This window comes from Leptonotus elevatus, chromosome 2 (assembly GCF_054856555.1).
Source record: "Leptonotus elevatus isolate MCC_2025b chromosome 2, RoL_Lele_1.0, whole genome shotgun sequence".
NCBI lineage: Eukaryota > Metazoa > Chordata > Actinopteri > Syngnathiformes > Syngnathidae > Leptonotus > Leptonotus elevatus.
In genome coordinates, this window is record NC_141240.1 from 31,997,670 (window position 1) to 32,017,118 (window position 19,449).

The 19,449-nt window shown below is 42.5% G+C and overlaps 1 protein-coding gene across 3 annotated transcripts in view; it reads right to left on the minus strand.

The window, feature by feature from the left end:
- Positions 1 to 435: 435 nt before the first annotated feature.
- zeb2b (zinc finger E-box binding homeobox 2b) overlaps positions 436 to 19,449 on the minus strand; it is a 59,893-nt gene continuing 40,879 nt past the window's right edge. Inside the window, exons 3-10 of one of the 3 annotated variants that reach the window (XM_086067795.1) lie at positions 18,440 to 18,691; positions 13,807 to 13,872; positions 12,449 to 12,637; positions 10,296 to 10,510; positions 7,954 to 8,062; positions 5,879 to 7,872; positions 3,298 to 3,478; positions 436 to 2,411 (exon numbers count right to left, since the gene is read on the minus strand). In XM_086067795.1, coding sequence (XP_085923921.1) covers positions 1,837 to 2,411; positions 3,298 to 3,478; positions 5,879 to 7,872; positions 7,954 to 8,062; positions 10,296 to 10,510; positions 12,449 to 12,637; positions 13,807 to 13,872; positions 18,440 to 18,691 — 3,581 coding nt within the window. In that variant the 3' untranslated portion in view covers positions 436 to 1,836. Of the gene's footprint in view, positions 2,412 to 3,297; positions 3,479 to 5,878; positions 7,873 to 7,953; positions 8,063 to 10,295; positions 10,511 to 12,448; positions 12,638 to 13,806; positions 13,873 to 18,439; positions 18,695 to 19,449 lie in introns of all 3 variants that reach the window. The other 2 variants (XM_086067796.1, XM_086067794.1) reach the window with 2 other exon arrangements.

Sequence of the window (19,449 nt, forward strand, 5' to 3'; positions counted from 1 at the left end):
CCTGTCAAATCCAAGTACAAACGTGGGAAAACACACTTTGCAACTATTATGTCCTCCTGCTCAAATTAATTGGTGTTTAAGAGGAAAAACGTCACTTTTGTTTTGTTAATGTTCATGTGTAGTAAAATAAACACATTTATTTGAAACACTAATAGGCCCAAAACTTCTTTTTTTTTCACCCAGCTTATTTTTAAAATGAGGTGTGAAGTTCTAAATAATAATAATGTGTAATATTACATTGGAGCAAATATGTAGTTTAAAATAAAACAATTTTTATTTTATCATTACCGTGATAAGCAATAGTAATGAATAAAAAAAACAACACATGTATATATCATGATTAGCAGATTCAGAGTTAAACTAAAATCAAAGTGAGCAAAATGCAGTAACATATCACAATTTGTCGCCACCAAAACAAAGAGGACGCAGCAAATGTTTGGTATTTTGTAATTTGGCTACTTTTATTCGAGCAGGGTCATTTTCAAGAGAAATTACAAATCAAGAATTCAATAATACTTTTACAAAGACATTTCAGGAAAGATTCTTCTTTAGTCATGATATCATACATAGTATTTAACAGTCCCTCTTCATTTTTTAGCTTAAAAAAAGAAACAAAGATGAAGAAAGTGGAATTTTTTTTCAGTCGAAAATACAGTGTTTTCACAATTGTATAAAAGTTCCCAAATTTGGAATTTTCCATTATGTGGAAAATAGAGGAAATAAAATAAAATAAGATTAAACTTCGCATTTCACAATGTTTCAAAACACAATAAATGCTCTCTTTACGTAAATTTTGCCCTATGATCAACACCATGTTCCTTTTTACTAAAATATATCTATATATTGAAGACCTATAGTACTGTACACAACAGTATGAAATAAATAAAATTAGGAAATATAAAATGGGCCACATAAATAGTTTTTTTTTCCAACCTACAAATAAAATGAATGCAATTTGTTGTTTTCCAAAAAGAAAAGAAAAAGGTTTGGTGTAATACTGACAAAGAAACATTGCACAACATAATGTAAACTAAGTAACTGCTGCCTAGAGTCTTAATACTGACACGGGTGCTGCAGAGAACAATGGTAAACCATCCCATAATACTGAAGCTGGTGAAAAAAAAGTAACCTTCCTTTGACACAACACGAGGGTGGCACTTGCAGAAAACACACAGGTTAAAAGGTTTGCATATAAGGCTTCTTTTTCATAAACTACCTCAAAGGCTTCATCCTTCATTTAATACCCCCCTCCCAAAGCATCCAGAACCCACATTTTCCCTTAAGACGGAGGCGCCACAAGCTCATCTTCCTCCTCTTTGACCCATATCCTTCACAGTCTTAATGATTGGAGGCCTGACACAGTGTGGTTGCAGGTGGCGGAACCAAAGGTGGGTGACGACAAACACCAAAGGGCTAAAGGGGTACGCAGACCCCGCTGCTCTTGTTCCAACCCCGTATAAATATATACATAGGCAACACTTTATCTTTTTTTTTCTTCATGATTATAGAAGCGGAGTGCAATTTGTACAAGTCACTGTTTTGTGCTATAAATACTATGGAACACGGGCAGGGGGAGGTTAGCACCACACTCATGTTTAGGCCTTAGGACTGTACATTTTTTCCAAATGTATTTATTCTTTGTTGGGTTTGCATAATGCAGCTTCAGTCACAAACCCCTCCCCCTCCCTTCAATGCCGCTGCCTCATTGATTTAGCGGTCAAAGCTTCCCGGAAGCTTCAGGCACGTGCACGTACGGTTTAAAATGTCCCGTCTTAAACCGAGCAGGTAAGAATACTGAGCCGCAAGAAACGTCACACGTTTCCCGTGGAGAGACGACTACATGGCGTCCTCCATTGTGTCCTCCCGATCCGATTTGGTTTCCATTTTGCCATCCAGCGAGCTATCGTCCATCGAGTGCTCTCCGTTGTCCTCTTCGTCCCTCAACGTGTCCGGGTCCGTGTCCATGCTCTTGCTTTCCTCCTCCTCCTCAAACTCAAACTCATCCTCCCTGCGTCCTATCTTCACATATTCTTCATCCACTTCCTTGCGTCCCTCTATGATCCCTCCGTTCACGCCATCGTGCCGTAAGATGGCCTCGCGCTCCGCCAGCTCCGGGTAACCCTGAGGAGTGATTCCCTGCAAGTAGGCCCGGCTCATCAGCAGCTCCGTGGGCTCCAGGTGGCCTTTCTCGCGGGCCTCTCTCTCGGCCGCCTCGCGCTCCTCTGCCTCGCGCTTGCAGTACGAGTAGCGATGGTTCATGTGCTGCGAGTACGAGCCCGAGTGCGAGAACCTTTTGCCGCACTTGTCGCACTGGTAGGGCTTCTCGCCCGAGTGCAAACGTGAGTGCTCAATGAGATGGTGCTTGTGTTTGAAGGCCTTTTTGCAGATCTGGCATTGGTGCGGCCGCTTGCCTACGGACACACAAAACGAAGAGCGGAGGACGTGAGTGGCATGACAATGGTTGGGATGCCACAACAAATCACACAAAGCAGAGGAAAGCAAAGAGTTTGATGGGTTGGATGGCGTGGAGCAAAATGACATAACGGGACATCAAATCCAATGTTATTCAATATTGTGAGGCGAAAGTGCGCTCGCATTCGCAGGCTGACATTATGGAAATCCCCTCCTGTGGCCCAAACAAAGAAACTCGGTGCGTCGCACTCGTCAATGCATCATAAATACGGTGGCTGAGGAGTAAAGAAATCTGAACTCACTGGGAGGTGGGGGTACAAGCTTATCTGTAACTATGATTGAAGTTCATGCATGTTGATACCATGCCTGCCGCAAGAAGTCGGCATTTTTTTTCTTTTAAACTTTTGCAATGTACCCCTCACACGAGGAGAAACTGCTTTTTAATCTCCAGTCCGACCACTTCCCTTCTGTGCAGGACCAGAACAACACAGCGACGTGAGCATGAAAGCTTCGCTGCCCCAACCCCTGCTTTCATGTCCCAACAGATAAGACGCACAAAAGCGGTGAACACTAGACTAGAGATAGCGTCTGAAATGAATGATGCAACCCCATGAAAGAGGAACTTTATATCGTAACAGCAATAAGTAAGACTCTGAAGGTGCTGATGCGATCTATCGCCAATAACAGAGCTGCCTTTACTGATCAGGATAACGACTACCGCAACTATGTCCACCCTGTTGATGAAGAAGCAAGTTACAAAATGTGCAACAGAGGAAGGAGGAAGAGGAGGGGACACGTTAAAAGATTCACTGAGGATTTTCAATACAAACATTGACAAAAGGAAATATAATGGGGTTGGAAATAAGGGTCTTGAACAGTATATACCTGTGTGTTCATATTTGTGTCTGAGAAGGGAACTGCTCTTCTGGAATGTTTTGTCGCACAAGTCACACGCGTACATACCACTTTCAGTCTTCTTAATCTTCTTCCGCGACAGACAGGAGTCGGGGTCTGTCATGTCGTCCAGCCCTGACATGTAATCGGCTGTAGCGTCAAGCAGCTCGCCCTTAGCAACAACAAATAACAACAAAAGATAAGAGAAAGAGGACAAAAAGACAACAATTAGTTTGGGCTCGTATTGAAAGCTGAATGTGGCCAGCACAAAAATGAAAAGCCAAACTACGCAGTAGGAAGCAAAAAAAAAAAAAAAAAAACGCACGTAATTTTTCAATTATACCGTATTTTTCGGACTATAAAGCATACCTTTTTTTTCAAAGTCTAGCTGGTTCCATTACCAATAGTCATGGCGGCACTTGTTAAAATTAGAACTCTGACTCCCACCTAAAAATTCCGATCCCTAGTCGTGTTGACGCACACATTCCATTTCAGAAGGTGGCAGTAATGCACCAAAAGTATTTTCTAACAAAAAAAAGTAGAAGAATATGGAAAGGGAAAAGAAGAAGAAGAAGAGGTAGTCATGGCAACTACTGTGCGACGTCAGTTTGCTGCCACTAGTATGTGGCATGTACCACAACAAGGATTAACTACAGTACCAAAAGGTGCATTAACCGTCCAGGATTTTACCTTTAGCCACATTGCAACGTGAGATAATAGTTAAGTAAAGTGATTAATCTTCAAGTAATCGATTATCAAATTAATTGACAACTATTCTAATAATCGAGTAATCGTTTGGAGCCATTTTTTTATTTAAAATTTTCCAAATCCTTATTTCTGTAGTCCTTTATGAAAGAAGACGGATTAGCTTCTATGTTTAATCAAAGTAAGTAATTTGCAAACATCTGTTTTTACTTTGGAAAACAATGACTAAATTGGTAACATAGTACAACATCCATCCCACTTCATTATATTTCACAATCATTATACACAAATATGAAGTACAAAACAACCACCAATCACTGGTTAATAAACAGTAATCAGGGAAAAAAGTTTTGTAAAACACTTTCATGAAAAATTTAAATCAATCCAATTGATAGATTAATCGATTCTAAACATATTAGATAGTGACAGCACTATAGATAAGGTAGGTCATTGTCAACTAAAAAGAAAAACTTTTCTGTTATTAGTAGCGGAAGTTTCAAATCCAACAGGAACTCATTTACTGCCGACAACACGATTAGGGAATGGGAGTTAGAAGGAGTGAAGCACTACAGCATTACAATTTGGAGCCAATCCGGATAAAGGGGAAGATTTCCCTTTTTCATTCCACGTAAAACATGCACATTTAGCCATTTTCTCTAATTTTATAGTGAGCTTGTAGTGTTAGTTGGACTGCCTCACAGTCAAGAGGTTCCAGCTTCAGTGTTGAGTTTGCATGTTCTTTCTCCCTGCTTACTCACCATGAATTGTCTATAGATGTGAATGTGAGTATGAATGTTGTTTGCCTGCATGTGCCCAGTGAACGATTAGCGGTCAGGTCAGGGTTTACCCTGCCCCAAATCATCTGGGATAGACTCCAGCTCATCTGTGGCCCTAATGAGGACTTGGATGGATAATGCATAAATCTTAATGACAAAATGCCGGCATTTGCAGATGCTGTGTATGAAGGTGACTATTATGTGGCTCATCCAAACTAGGACTGTTTGACTTTGATGTCAGATTTTTTTTTGCTAGTCATTCTAGTTACTTATTGATTTAAATATTATTGATAAATCTTCATAGGAGTAATAATGCTAATATCTTAGTCAGTAAGGCTCCAAACATTTACATGATAATTGTTGTATAAAAATGTAATGAACAAGTCCTGCAGCCTTACAGAATGCATTGAAAGGCAGTTTGCGAGGTGGTCTATTGTTTCGCTTTTCACTCGAGTCAGTAGGAGTACCGTCCCTTTAAAAATCTATTTTATGATGAAGACAAGTGTGGCGTGTGAATTGATGGAGAACAATGTTCCAGCGTGAGAGGAACATTCTGCCACCGCGATCACAATCAGAAGGTGTGACGTGTTCCTTTAATGAACTTGACAAAGCAAGGATGTTTTAAGATGGGCCTGCGCTATCACTCGGCAATCAACTAAACGCCTGTAGCTGTATTTTTTAAATCTAATTTAATAACTTAGAATGAGAAACATTATTAATACTTTTTTTCATCAAAATGGTTCACTCTATGTTAAACAGCCCTCAGCATGCTGTGGTAATGAACATGGGGCCGGTGCATTATTAAACTGCACTTGGAAGCTAATCTCGCTCTAAAATGCCACAGAGGAGTGGCAGAGTGGTGTGGGGATGCTAAGGGGAAGCTCCACTGCGGGTTTTGTCATTTTAGACAAATCCAAACATTCTGGGACTCAACATTGGGTCCAGTGATGTAACACACCGTTTTTAAAATCCTCTGTTTAAAAGAAAAATTCATTCATTATTCTATCAGTGCAGACGTGTCTAATTAGCAGAGATATGAATTCACATGGTGCCGCCTGGGGCTGTCACAGAAACACAGGTGGTTGACCTACCTGGAAACCATGTTTCCGCTGGTACTTTCTCCTCTGTTGCATCTCAGCAAAGGTAGCGGCGCCAGCTGCATATGTGTAGGCCATGTGTGGTAGGAAACCCATCTGTTCCATGCCCGGGTAGGGCCTGAGTCCTGGGATGCTAGCCTGCATTGGTGGCATGAATGTGGCTGTTGGAAAAGCGCTCTGGGGAGGCAGTGATGTGTACATGGGTTTGGCGGCAAAGGGGTTGATGCCAAAGATGGGGCTAGTGCTTTTCTCCAGGCTGCCATTGTTGGCAGAGATGGAGAATTCCTTCTTGAGATAAGCTAGGTTCAGAGGCTCCTCGAAGTGCTCGCGTGGCGACGGGACACTGCTAAGCTCGACTGTAACACTGTTTACTCTTGGTCGGCTCCTCACGGTCAGCGCGTGCTTAGGTTCCTTGATGAGTCGTGGAAGGGAGAGGTCGAGCGGTTCAGCCTGCAGGTCCTCTGACACCAAGCTGTTGGGGGTGTATGAACTGCTGTGCGAATGTTTGGAGGACGTGGACGATAGGTTTAGTGGTGATGGAGTGTTGCTGCGGGAATGGTCCAACTTGTCACCTGCGGTTTTAGCCTCACCAAAGTGGTGGTTTTTCAAATGTCTGAGGGAGTTGTCACAGTTGTTGTGGAGCTCAGCAATGGCTGGAGATGTGATGAAGTCGCCTGGTTTGATCAGGGATATTGGCGACCGCGCCGCCAGAGAGTCTTTGGGGGGAGTGTAGTGGTTGTTTGTTCCGACAACCATTTCCGTGCTGTTGCTGTTCTTGTGGTCAAGCGGCGGTGTTCTAATGCTACCGTATGAAAACATTTTCCGCTGATCAAACCATTGCTTGACAAATTCCTGAGGAAGGCCAACGGCAATAGAGATCTTGAACAGCTCTTCAGAGTTGGGCTCCATGTTCATGGCAAAATATGCTTTGAGCACAGACATGTGGTCCCTATAGGGGTGAAGGGAACCTGTCAGTCCCTTTTCAGCCAAGATTGAAGAAGTCAGATGAGCACTCTTCTCCATGAACATGTGTTTGTTGGGCATCATGTTCTCACTGGGTTGGAGCACAGCTTTGATCTCCTCGTTCATTTTGCACAGGTAGCGCTCATGTTGATGGAGAGGGATGGGACCCGGGAAGGTTTCTTTGCAATACTGACACGTGTATGCCGTGAAGATGTTCTCTGATGCCTTTTCCTCCATGCCACCTTCTAGCATGTGGTTAGATTTCTCATTTTTGATATTGCTAATCTGTCTCTTTGAGTCTGTGGTCAAGCTGTGGAGACAGGCTTTGGCTTCGTTAACCTTCTCAAGTGTGTAGTCTATGATGCTTTTGGTGGCGCCATTGTGATTAACGAGTGGAAGACTGGCCTGTGGCCCACCTGCTGATGTCAGGCCCTGTTTTTGCTCCTCCACCTGTGAGCCTAATTCCTTCATATAGGCTGTGAGCTTGGACAGCTCCTCTGGTTTGCAGTCCATTTTCTGCCTGCACACTGTGTTGTCTACGATCTGTAAGACCTTTTGCACCTCACTCAAGTTGTTAATCAAAGGGTAGCCAATGAGCTGCGACTCTAGCCCGGGAATACCCAGGTGTTGCAGAGGGCTCTGGGCTGTTGAGTTGTGGTGAACTCCCAGTGGACTGTTGCCTCCGACTCCATTCATGAAAGGCCCAGGAGCACCGAATCCATGCGAGGCCATCATCAGCTTATAGTCGTTGAAGTCTAGCGGTTCTGTCTTGATGCTCAGGTGGTTGTTGTGGTCAGCGAGGCCCACTGGCTTGCCGTTCTCAAGCTTTTGCCGCAGCTGGGTGATGGCAGTGTTGGTGGGGGAGGAGGAGGCTGAGGTGGGGGAGGAGCCTGTCTTCATGCTGCCACGCATCCTGCCGTTGACGGCGATCAAGCCAATACACTTTTTGCTGCTGATGTGCGAACTGTAGGATCCAGAGTGTGAGAAGCGCTTCTTACAGTTGGGGCATTCATACGGTTTCTCACCTGGAACGTAAAAACAGGCACAATAAGATGTCTGGTTCAAGATTGGCACATTTGCAAACACCTTTTTTAACTGCCACTTACCACTGTGGATGCGGAGGTGTTCTTTCAGGTGGTGCTTGTACTTGAAGGCCTTGCCGCACTCGGTGCACTTGAACTTGCGGTTGCCGGCTGCTTGGTTCAACAGTTGGTGCTGTGGGAGAGAAATTTGGCGTTAAAATTCTTCACAGACGCCACAAGATTTAAGGACGTGACCATAAGTGGTCAAAATTAGAACTGTTATGCTCGCTGTTGAATGGACACAAGCGGTGGCGATAGAGAGGATCCCACACCTTTTAATTTCCTGCCTACTCGACTGTCTTTAGAATTTGGTAGCCTAGAAAATAATCTATATTTAGCGCATTTTCCTTCATTAGAACCTGTGATATGATCTACTTTTCATTCATTTCACAGTAATAAGTCTTGTCTCACCCAGCATACCTGCATTCACACCATTTTTGAAAGGTTAAAATTTCTTGTCGGACAGAAAGTATATAAGCATTTAATTAGCAATGTCTGAACCTGCTCATCACCATGAAAACATTCACTTTGAGTTAGACGAAAGGAAATCTAATGCCCCCTCCTACCGGCGCAGTCCTGACAAATGCTGGGGTGTATGAATTCCTGGGGAGACAGATGGTAGTGCACAGGACACTACAACGAAAAGCTCCAACCTTCGCGGATCAAGCGGGGAGAGTCGGGGGCCCCCGCCAAGCGCCGGAGAGAACCGCGCCACTCGTATGTTGCTGAGTTGCATAAACAAACAGCAACAGCTGCCTCGGTGCCTCCGCCCCCACCTCTTCCTCCCCTTCTCCCCCTGAGGACCTCTGCCCGCTAAAGTTTAGTCTCACTGCTAATAAGACACTATGGGCCCTTAATTGTGAATGGCACCATCAAAATGCTTCATCTCGCCTTCATGCACTGGTGCCATCAATGCCGCCACACTTGTGGGCGGGGCACCGGCAGGATGCTTGCATATGTATAAGATCTAATTAGTCATATTCCGGCTAATTACTTAAAAGGAGGAGGAGCATTAAGGCTTGTAAACATATGAGAGCACATGTTTACTGATGGCTACATTATTCCTTATGCTAATGCATGATGTTCTCAGGTTTGCTAACACAGGACGGAGATGACAAACAACCAATCGCCAAAGAAACTGACTGCGGGCCACACTGCAGCTGATTTTATAAGTTAACATAAGTGGTGGAGCAGAAGGAGCTGCGGTGCTTGAACAGGATTCGCCGGCCATTGAGAGAGGGAGCGGCGGCAGCATGGTAATGTGGGGATTGGGACGGCGAGGCATTCGGCCGACCCATCTGCTCACGTTTACATCCAGCTGGTAGATCAGGTGAGAGTGCTGGCTGATGACTTCAAATTCAGCCTGAGGCTGTCATCCTGTCTCAGGAGACAAGTGAACACAGTACGCGACATGGATTCTTTTTTAAACCACTTTTTTTATCCTCACTTTGCCTCCACCAAGTTTTCATTGGTGCGAATACACTTGAAGGGATGTTTATTTTGCCGTTCTACGGGTTTTATATAGCAACCTAGATTTTTAACGGTGTGTCTCCCCAGGATGTTGCTATTAAATTTAGGTGGAAAATGTGCACATTTTTGACATTTTAATATAAATCTCTGTCCATTTTTTATCTAATTTCAGTGAAATATTTGCTGTGTGTATGCACCGTGTTCAGATTACTCTACCAGTTTTCATTATACAATGCTTCATATTTTGGATCTAGACAATACTTTATTTTTACCACTTTAAATCCAAAATTTCTATGTGACCAATTTAACATTATATTTAAAGTGTTATAATCAAGAGTCAAATTGCGCTAAATTACATCTTCACTATTTAATATAATTCATAATTTAACATCCATGACCAATAGAAGTGTTTCATCATCACAGCTCAACTCGCATCCACTGTCACGAGACACTCATATAACTCTGATCTATGTTGTGTAAATGTTGCTGCTGTTTATGCGGTGTAAGTGTGTATGCGTATGTGTGTGTGTATGTGAGTGTGATTGTATGTGTGTGTCACTAGAACAACATTAAAGACCAGGAGAAAAGTTAAGGAGCTGATAAAAATTTCCAAATTGGAAATTAACACAATCACTGGATCGTGAACACGAGGCTGCAAAATCATATCAAGGAAGGCCATCAAAAAACCATTTAGGGCCTCAATTAAAGTTATTACCATTAAAGGAGTCGCATCTTCAAAATGCCATGAAAAATTAATAATGATTGCCAATCAGAAAAAAAATGATCTCTCTTCTCAGAGGATCAGAGCACATTACAGATAAGATGGAGATTGTGCGTGTGCGTGCGTGCGTGTGTATTGATGGGGTGGCCGGGTGTAAGGAGAAGAAATAGCTAACCTGATCCCTCGCAGGCTTGTGCGTGGCCATATGTCGCTCGAGCTGAGTGCGGTAGGCGAACGTGTAGCTGCACAGCGGGCAGGCGAAGTTCTCCTCATTCTTCTCATGGCGGTACTTGATGTGCTCCTTCAGTGATGTCAAGCGCTTGTAGCCCCGGTCACAGTAGGGGCAGGTCAACAGTTGGGCGAAGGCATCTGGCGTTCCAGGTGGCAAGTCTGCATGGGTGACGGTGGGGTAGGAGGGGAAAGGGGGTTGAAAGGGAAGGGAAAGCGGGCCAAAAGGTCAGCCAATCAATGGCAGCTAATGGGCGGCTTGCCCAGAGTGGTATGGGAGGTATCTACGCAATCTGCTGCACATGAGAGCCACAGTGTCGGCCTGGCACACACACATGCACGCACAGACACAGAAGGCCTTGTAATGTAATGGAGTACAAATACGTAGTTACTTTACTCAAGTAGAATTAGTAGAATACTACATATTTGGCTTTGTTATTATTTATATTTCTGACAACTTTTACTGCATTTTTTAAGTAAAATGTATAGAGCACTTTTACTTTGATTAATTTTCCTTTCCATCTTCCTCACCCATTAAAAAAAAAAAATCCAAAGAAAGTTCTCATTACAGTAATGCCTGAACCGCAGAGGACAGATCTGAAGAAAAAGTCCTGCCTGTATTGACACAATACATATTGATGGAACTGAGGACGAAAACACCTGCTGCTCTCTTTGCTGCAACATCTCCAGCAAACCAAAATGACGGCAATGATGAAATCTGTGACAGTGATTACGAATATAATGTTACACACATGTGGGAGTATCAAAAGGAATGCTTTTCATACATTGGATTAAGTTCCTGTTAATGCCTACCTAAAATACCAGATATACTGGCATTCAAAAATTCCCCATTTAACCTGGTAGGTTGAAACAGCTTCTGATAATCCAGTGAACACAAAACGTCCATGTTCTTTTAGTTATCATAAGCTTGTTCGGGCATATACTATATATATATATATATATATATATATATATATATATATATATATATATATATATTAACATAATGGCCAAGCTAAGATAGGCTAGCAAACGTCGCTCATTAGCAACACAAATCTTTAACTACACCACTGAAGTAACTAAATGAATTATAATGAAAATAAATTCAAACATCCTGAAAATTCTAAACACTCTTAAAGATATACACTAGATATATTTACTTATACTACAAATATTTTAGTATACAGCATTACTTTTTGATATTTATGTTCAGGAAATGTCAGATACTTTGTACTGAAACAATATTATATAAACTTCTAAGTTATTTTCTGTCAAGATATTTAACACTACACACTCACACACACACACACACACACAGCAGGATGGCAACTTCCTCACTGCTGTCACTTCTTAAAATCTTTCCCACTCATATGCTAGCCATGTCTGCAGTTTGACCCCCCTCCCTCAATCCTCAATCCTCCTCCTCCTGCTGGGACCTTCAGAGGTGAACTATCTGGTTTCTGCCCAGCTGTTGCTTTAGACTGTAGGTAAACACTATGGCATCCGGCAAATCTGTGGGACCAACAGCTGTCTGCTCACGTCGGGCAAGAGAACTGCTGCAGCTTCTCATCTCTCATTCGTAACTTTTTTTCTTCTTCCAAGAACAGGAGCCAAACTGAGCAGGCACCATCTTGACGAAGCTTATCTACCTTTTGATATTAGCCCTTTGCCATTTGTCCACCTTGCTTATGAATTTTTTTTTAGCCATGTTAATGCAAATGTAATAAAACCTTCCAACGAAGATGATGTTTGTCTGTTTTTGTTTTTTCCAACTTCAACTTTTTAAATGAATCCACAAGATGCTTACATCAAATTGTACCTATTGCCTCTATTTTAGCCACGATTAAAACAATTAAGCGCAGACTACACTTAAACATTTTAATTTGATGTTTACTACCAGATTACATAATTTATCCATTTTTAGAAAAGGTAGCAAGTCCATGTAATATTCTCTATTCTTCCTAAATATATGTAAAACACATGAGAATGGAAATTTTATACTAACACACTGGTCTTAATAAAAAATGACCCCCAACAAGTTGAAAATGTGGTAGAATAAAACCAGGCTTGTGTCTTAAAACAAGTTTAAAAGTTCCGTACCGTTTTCCTCTGGCCCTGCTGCCTCCGGCGTCCCAAGTCGGGACAGCTCCTCCGGGGCTTCTGGGTAGATGATGGCGGTATCACCTCGTTGGAGATACTCTGCGATGCTCACCACGTGGCTGTCACTGTCGCCCAGCTTCCTCTTGGCAAAATAGTCCTCAAACTCTGAAGTGCAATTGACGCTCTTGACTAAAGGGAAGAAGGGATAACAAATGATAATCCATTTAATTTAATTTCTCCCCAGATAAATGTCCTGTGCAAAGATTTTGGGAATATCTTGATACAAATGTGTGAGGACACACAAAGAATAGAGGAAAGCTTCAGAGAGAATATGTCTAAATTATGGGCTCTAAATGTCATGCTGCACTGCTAAAATAAGAATTGTAACCAAATCCAACTTCAAAACACAGAATAAGCAACAGGCAGAAAAACTGGACCAAGTTAATTCACTCATGACTGCCAAAACACGCAACTGCGCAGACTCTTGAATTCATCAGTAGCAGAGCATGGATGTCACATTTAAAGATCATCGGAGCCATCCGGGAAAAAAAAAAGAAAAAGAAAATTACTATAAAATAAATCTGACTCAATGTTTCACACTACTTTTCACTGTTTAGTATATATATATATATATATATATATATATATATATATATATATATATATATATATATATATAAAGAACATCGGAGGGATTGTGGCTTTGTTGGTTCGAGCCCAACCAAAATATATTACAGCGCTGGCTTGTGGTGCCAAGATGACCAACCTCGCTATGAAACTAAACCAAATTGGCGACCTTCATTAGTCCTCGTCTGAGTGACACCTCATTGAGGATCGATTGTGGCTAACGAGCCTTTTGGGCGGAAAGTCAAGGTGAGCTTTAAAGCGCCATTTGTGACAACTTCACCGGCCAATTTGTAAAAGGTCAAGGTAGCAAATATTTGGTTATCTAGAGAGAAAAAAAAGCAAATGTCATGAATGAATCCCTTTTAGCAGCCACGATTGCATCATTTACGGTGTTCATTAGACATGTCCTTCTGAGCTAATTGCTGGAATTGCGCTTACGATGATTAAACCGGCTCGTTATTTGTGAAAATGATGAATGTAAAATATTTTAACACTGCCAAGGAGGAAATTACCTTCTTCACAATGACAAATGCTTGTCATAATTTCAAAACGCATAAAAGCATTTGTTCCCCTTATTTTAATATATAGCTTGAATCCTTCAAGTTGTGTGTGAGGATTACATTATAGACAGGTAGGCTTTGTGGTGAGCATTTTATTTGTTATTCATAGATACATAGAAACAAGAAAGAACATTTCAATAGCAGAAGATGATGAGCAACAATCTGACTCACCTGTACCATTTCCAGCTATTTGCAAAGTGGCGTCAGGGACCAAAGTGTCGAAATCTTTGATTTCATCTGCACAGAAGGCAAGTGGGGTAGGGGTTGTGGAGGAAATGGACAAAGGGGGCGGAGTGAGTGCAAACCAACAAAGATGAGACATAAAAGGTGTGGGAGAAACGCTGCGCATCACTGCTTTGCCTATCATGCTCAATGAATACTATCATTCGAGACAGACAGTGACTTATTTACCTTTAACATGACAACAAGCTGCGATTAAACACGATATCCACCTGAGCAATTGTTGAGCTTTAGCCAACATGCAGCTTGAGCTCATTACGCCCCGGCTGTGATGCCCCGCACTCCTCCTCACGCACATTATGCCTCCTTTATCACATGTGAACATTTTCATCCAAAGCTGTTACACACAGTAGTGCACACTTGCTCGCACTAAAAATAACACAACCCTGCGCTACAAATTAAGAGTTATCATTACCATGCTTGCATTGCTTGTTGCTGTTGTCCAGTCAGATTCGAGCAATGTTCAAAGATTACAGATTCTTCCAGTCAATCGTGCTAATGGCCCAGCGCACAGCCAGTGTCGTGCTGACACAGGTGAGGTGGTTGTAAACTCAGGAACAAGTTCGAAAACAGTGTCTCCACGTTGTTTTCTGGTCACAATTAAAATCAACATGCTTTCCTAGAGCATGAAGGCCATGTTTTGCATCTTAGTTTTACTGTGTGCCACGAGGCGGCACCGTCCGGTGTCACTCGGCATGCCACAGGAAGAGGTGGAGCAAGTTGCGCTGATCATAATGTTTCCTGCACAAAAGCCGCACAAAAGCCAGAAGCAAAATGACTTTTTTATTTTTAGCTGACAATGGACTTGATGGCAGTGTAGGCTGTGAACACCCCCACTCTCTGGCTTCTGGATGAATTTTTTTTTTTATTGCATGTCTGCCAAGCGGCATCAGAACCGCAGCTTGAGAATAAACGGCTTTTTAGTCGCATAAATCATGAGCAACAGATTGAAATATACCCACACAGCTCAGATTTCAGCACATGTGTGTGTCCTCACAGGCCATGTTTGCTTTGGCTAATCAAATTTGGCTGCATTCTTTTGCCCTGACGCAAGGGGATGACCAGTGGGATTTACTGGTCCTTCTCTCTGCCCTGTTAGTGTTTACCTTGGAAAACATGTGTTATCTGCGGTCTGAAGGCGAGACTAGTGCTTCCAGCAGGAGGCAGGTCCACCTCTGGCACCGGGTAATGTGTCACTGCGGTGAATGAGGAAGGAGGGCAGTTTTCTCAGAAAGTGAGTGTTTATTTCCTGACATGGCACCCAGCACTTTTACATGGCATAAAAGCTGTCACAAGAGATGCGTGTGGGCCACAAAAATGTTCGGCTGGGGTCATGGGGTAGCCAGAGGTGTGTTGCGTCAGTGTTAAATCACAGAAGGCCCACACTTTGTGGAAGACCAAGACTCCAGCACACATCATCACACGGCACTGATGCTGTTTGTTATGAAAACATTCCTATTTTAATGGACGTTCTCCGTTTTGCCTTGGAGCTTTGGGCCTCATATAATGCAATGTGGCTGTTTTCGTGGGGGGGGGGGGGGATTTAGAGAGGTGGAGATGTAGATTATTTTAAACATTTGCTAAGGTTATGTTTTTAAATCTAAATTAAAACACAGCTTCCATAGAGTGTTGATGTTTTAGCTTGGCAACAATTTGTTCATGGTTTAATTCAAAACGTTGTGCTTTGTGAATTGTACTTTGTCTCTGTTTTGCTGCTGCCTATCTTGACTAGGTCTTGAAAAAATAGTTTTTTAATCTCAATGGGACCAACCTGGTTAAATAAAGGTTACCATATTTTTTCTGACTGTAAAGCGCACTTAAAATCCTTTAATTTTATCAAAAATCAACAGTGCGCCTTATGTATGTATGGATGCTGGCTTTTCAGTTTGTTGTATTTAATTACTACATATACTTTACTAGCCTAATGCTGCGGTCACCGGTTAGACCCAACTCAAACTGAGCTTTTCGGGCGGCATATTTTCAATGTTAGGCTATGGACACAATGTGGGACTGGACCGGTGTGAGGTAAATGACACAGCCAGCTTTCAATAGCTGCCAGGGCCGAGCAAAAATGGTTGGATAATACTGATTGCAAGAAACAGCAAGAAAGCATTTAGTATCAGACAAAGAACACATTTTCAAACTTATTTTTTCCATCTGTCCGCTCAAAGCAAATCCCGTGTAGTTGCATGATGAACAAAAGCAAGCCTGATTATAACCTAGCATAACAGCGCTAAATCTATCAAATAAACATATAGTATAATATTGAATAAACTATTTGCTTCAGAAAAGTAATGTGCCTTTTAACCTAGAGTGCCTTATGTATGAAAATATTTTAAAATAGACAATTTTATTGATATTTTGCCTAATAATAAATAAATACGGTAAATAAAAGAAAACATTTTTCATTTTGAAGCACCATACAGCCAAGTAACAGTTCAAAATTTGGACGTGCCAAATTGGGGGAAGGGGGTGGGGGGGAATTGATTTTATTCAACATTACTAGAAATTTCCGCAATTACATGTCCGGGGGCAATGACAATATGGCGCTGTGTCACAATGCTAACTCGAGCACAGGTGATTTATGTGCAAATGTCTGTCAGTGACTATGAAGTCATGCTTTCCAGAAGACTGCATCCAGCCACACTGTGGGATGGAGGAATGTCAAGGACAAGGCCAGATATAAGGCTCTGATTGTTTTCTGGAATCACAGGAGCTTCCTGTCTTGCATGAAGTCACCGTTAAAGTACATAAAATAAAATAAAACTAAAGTGATTTTTCTCCAACGTTTAAGCAATATTTCTGTGAGGCCAAACTCTCCAAGAAGGCCACATTCAGCCTTCTAGACACTTCCAAGCCAAGTATGAAGTTCCTGATAGGACTCCAAATCAGCAGGACAGTGATGTGTGTGTATGTGTGCGTGTGTGTGGGGGGGCTGCTAGCTTATCTCAGGACTCAGTTATGTGTTGAGGTATCTGCGCAGACACTCAGGCACCGCTAAAGTAAGAGTAGGCTGGGAAACACAGCAGCCACACGATTGGGAAAGAGACTCTAATGAACTTGACTTGCTCTCCCAAATATGTCAGACACTTTATCACAGCAGAAGCAGATTATGTGGGAATTGCAACATGGCTGATTTACAGACATTATGGCACCGCGGGTCTTTATCAAATAAACAATTACCGTACGAAACGACAGCTTGTTTATCCTTTATCTTGATTTATTTACCTAACTGTCTTCTTCCCTCTATCCCTGAAGGATATGAACTGTTATTTAGGCTTTTTCCCTCGCCTAATAAATGTGCCACCTCCCAACCTCTAGTATTAAAATTTAAGCCCGCTGAACGTTCCTGGGTTCTTGGGCGCCGTGCATGGCTAGTTCATTAGCAGAAATGAATAGCAAAGCCAAGCTCATTTAAAAAGGAGCTGTCTTACATGACTTCTCGCCGCACTCTGTTCCTGTCACTCGCTTCCAAGAATCATTGACTCTTATTATACATGTAAATGGCTATCATAAAAATAAAAATTTCATTTAAGATTGCTAATGACTTTTTTTCAGCAGTCTGGCTTCCTTTAATGGTTTTACCCTGCCCCCTAATTAAAAGTATTTATCTTTCAAGCATCCGTGACTGGCGCCCTGGCAATCAGCGGCATTCAACAAAAGAGCATAAGTCAAGTTTGGGGGCGTTCACCTTGGAGGAACCACGGCATGATATGCTTAGATCAGAGGTGTAAAACTCATTTTTGTCACAGGCCACATTGCAGTTATGGTGTCACTTAGAGGGCTGATATGACTGTCAAACCATATAAAACATATTTCACCTCATTTAGGTTAAGATGGGATTTGGTGAAAAAATGCTTGGAATCTCAGTTAAAAGTAAAGAAAATTTGCAATTTCGGTACAGTCTAAATGAAATGTTAAGAAACATAAATTAAACACATGATTTGCTTTAGTGTGCCACTAAAATTTATCCGGTGGGCCAGACAGACCCGGAGCCTTGAATACAACACCCACGGTTAAAGTTAAAGTTAAAGCACAATAAAATGGCGAGTGAGGTTCTGAATGGCATCGATATTGCATTCCATTGTGCATCCTCCTTGTGAGGTCAATAATGTCATAGCTCCCATTTCCTTAGCCTCACTTTACCCGCCATAATTATTTCTAGCGCCTGCCAGCCAGGGGAGTGCCATGGAGGCCTCACCGTCAGACCTGGCTTCAACCTTGTTTGCTCGACACTTGGCTGCATTTGTTTAAGTCTACACAAGCACCAGATGGGAGGGGTTTACGGTATAAGATGATACCACAAACGGCAGCATGCGCACATAAAGAATCTGCCAGTCAGATTAGGGGAGTTCGGTGATTAACAGCTCACCTGAACACCACACATCTGGCGGCTTGAATTTAACCAAATTCTGCTCCAGCCTCAGGTGTTTGATATAAACCTCAAACTGGCATCAGGTGTCACATTTTAATTAAAAAGTGAGCAAAATGGCTTCAGGAGCCAAGTGTGACATGCGCCTCTGTTGCTCCCCCCTCCAATGAGATGACATCAGCTGACACTCACCGGTACCATCCACGGAGGCACTCAGCATGTCGCTGTCGGGCCAGATGTGCTCCACTCCGCTGTCCCTCATCTCGTCATCCTCCTCCTCTTTGGTGGGCAGCCCGTGGCTCTCGCCGCACGGTGAGGCGTCCGCGTTGACCAGGCTGGCCGGGCTACCGGTGCCGTTGATCAGTGGGTCTTCCTCGGACACCTGCAGCTTGTCCTCCTCCTCTGTTTCCGAGCTGGTTTCCACCACATTCTCGTAGTTGAGAGCTGTGAAATAGAGGACATTTGGATTAGTGGGCGGGGCCGCTAGTTCCTGAGACATTCTCTGTCACTGCTGCACAGACAGAACATTCTACAAGGATTTCAACATCTTTTGTAAGCTATAAAGTTCCCGCATGGCTGTTTGGCCCAAGGCATGGGTTACACCCCAATTACAGCACTGGAATCTGCGACTGAACCGCAGCAATGGGCAGACAGCTGCCAGTGCGATGTGGGCCAAAATAGCCGCTAATTTCTAGTCCTGCTCACATGCCTCACATGCCAGCGTGCTGCACCTTTCACGGCGGCTCTACGCCTCAACGTCTCTGTCACATTTCAGATGCTTAACATAGCACAAGCGGCACACAAAGTCACGTCAACTACGGTCGTCCTGATTACTCATTGAATGCGGCCAACCATGAACATAAATACAAATGTTTCCTAACATGTAAAAACAATGGGACACAACAGGCCTCAAGGCTTTGTGTGTACACATGGCTCAATTTTTGGGACACCTGCGTAAAAGAAAGAAAACACTATAGTCACTGATAAAACAAAAGTAGTAATTCAATTTCAATTCAAATTTTTATTTCACTCTTTAAAATAAAATAAATGAAAGGGGACAGAAAGAAGTAAAACTTGTTGTGTCTGCCCCTGATTAACACAACAACAAAAAACAACACAAAATGAATGACAGCAAGCGGTCAAGACACCTTCAGTGTAATAAAAAATAAAAAATAATTAAAATTCATAATAAACACAAATAG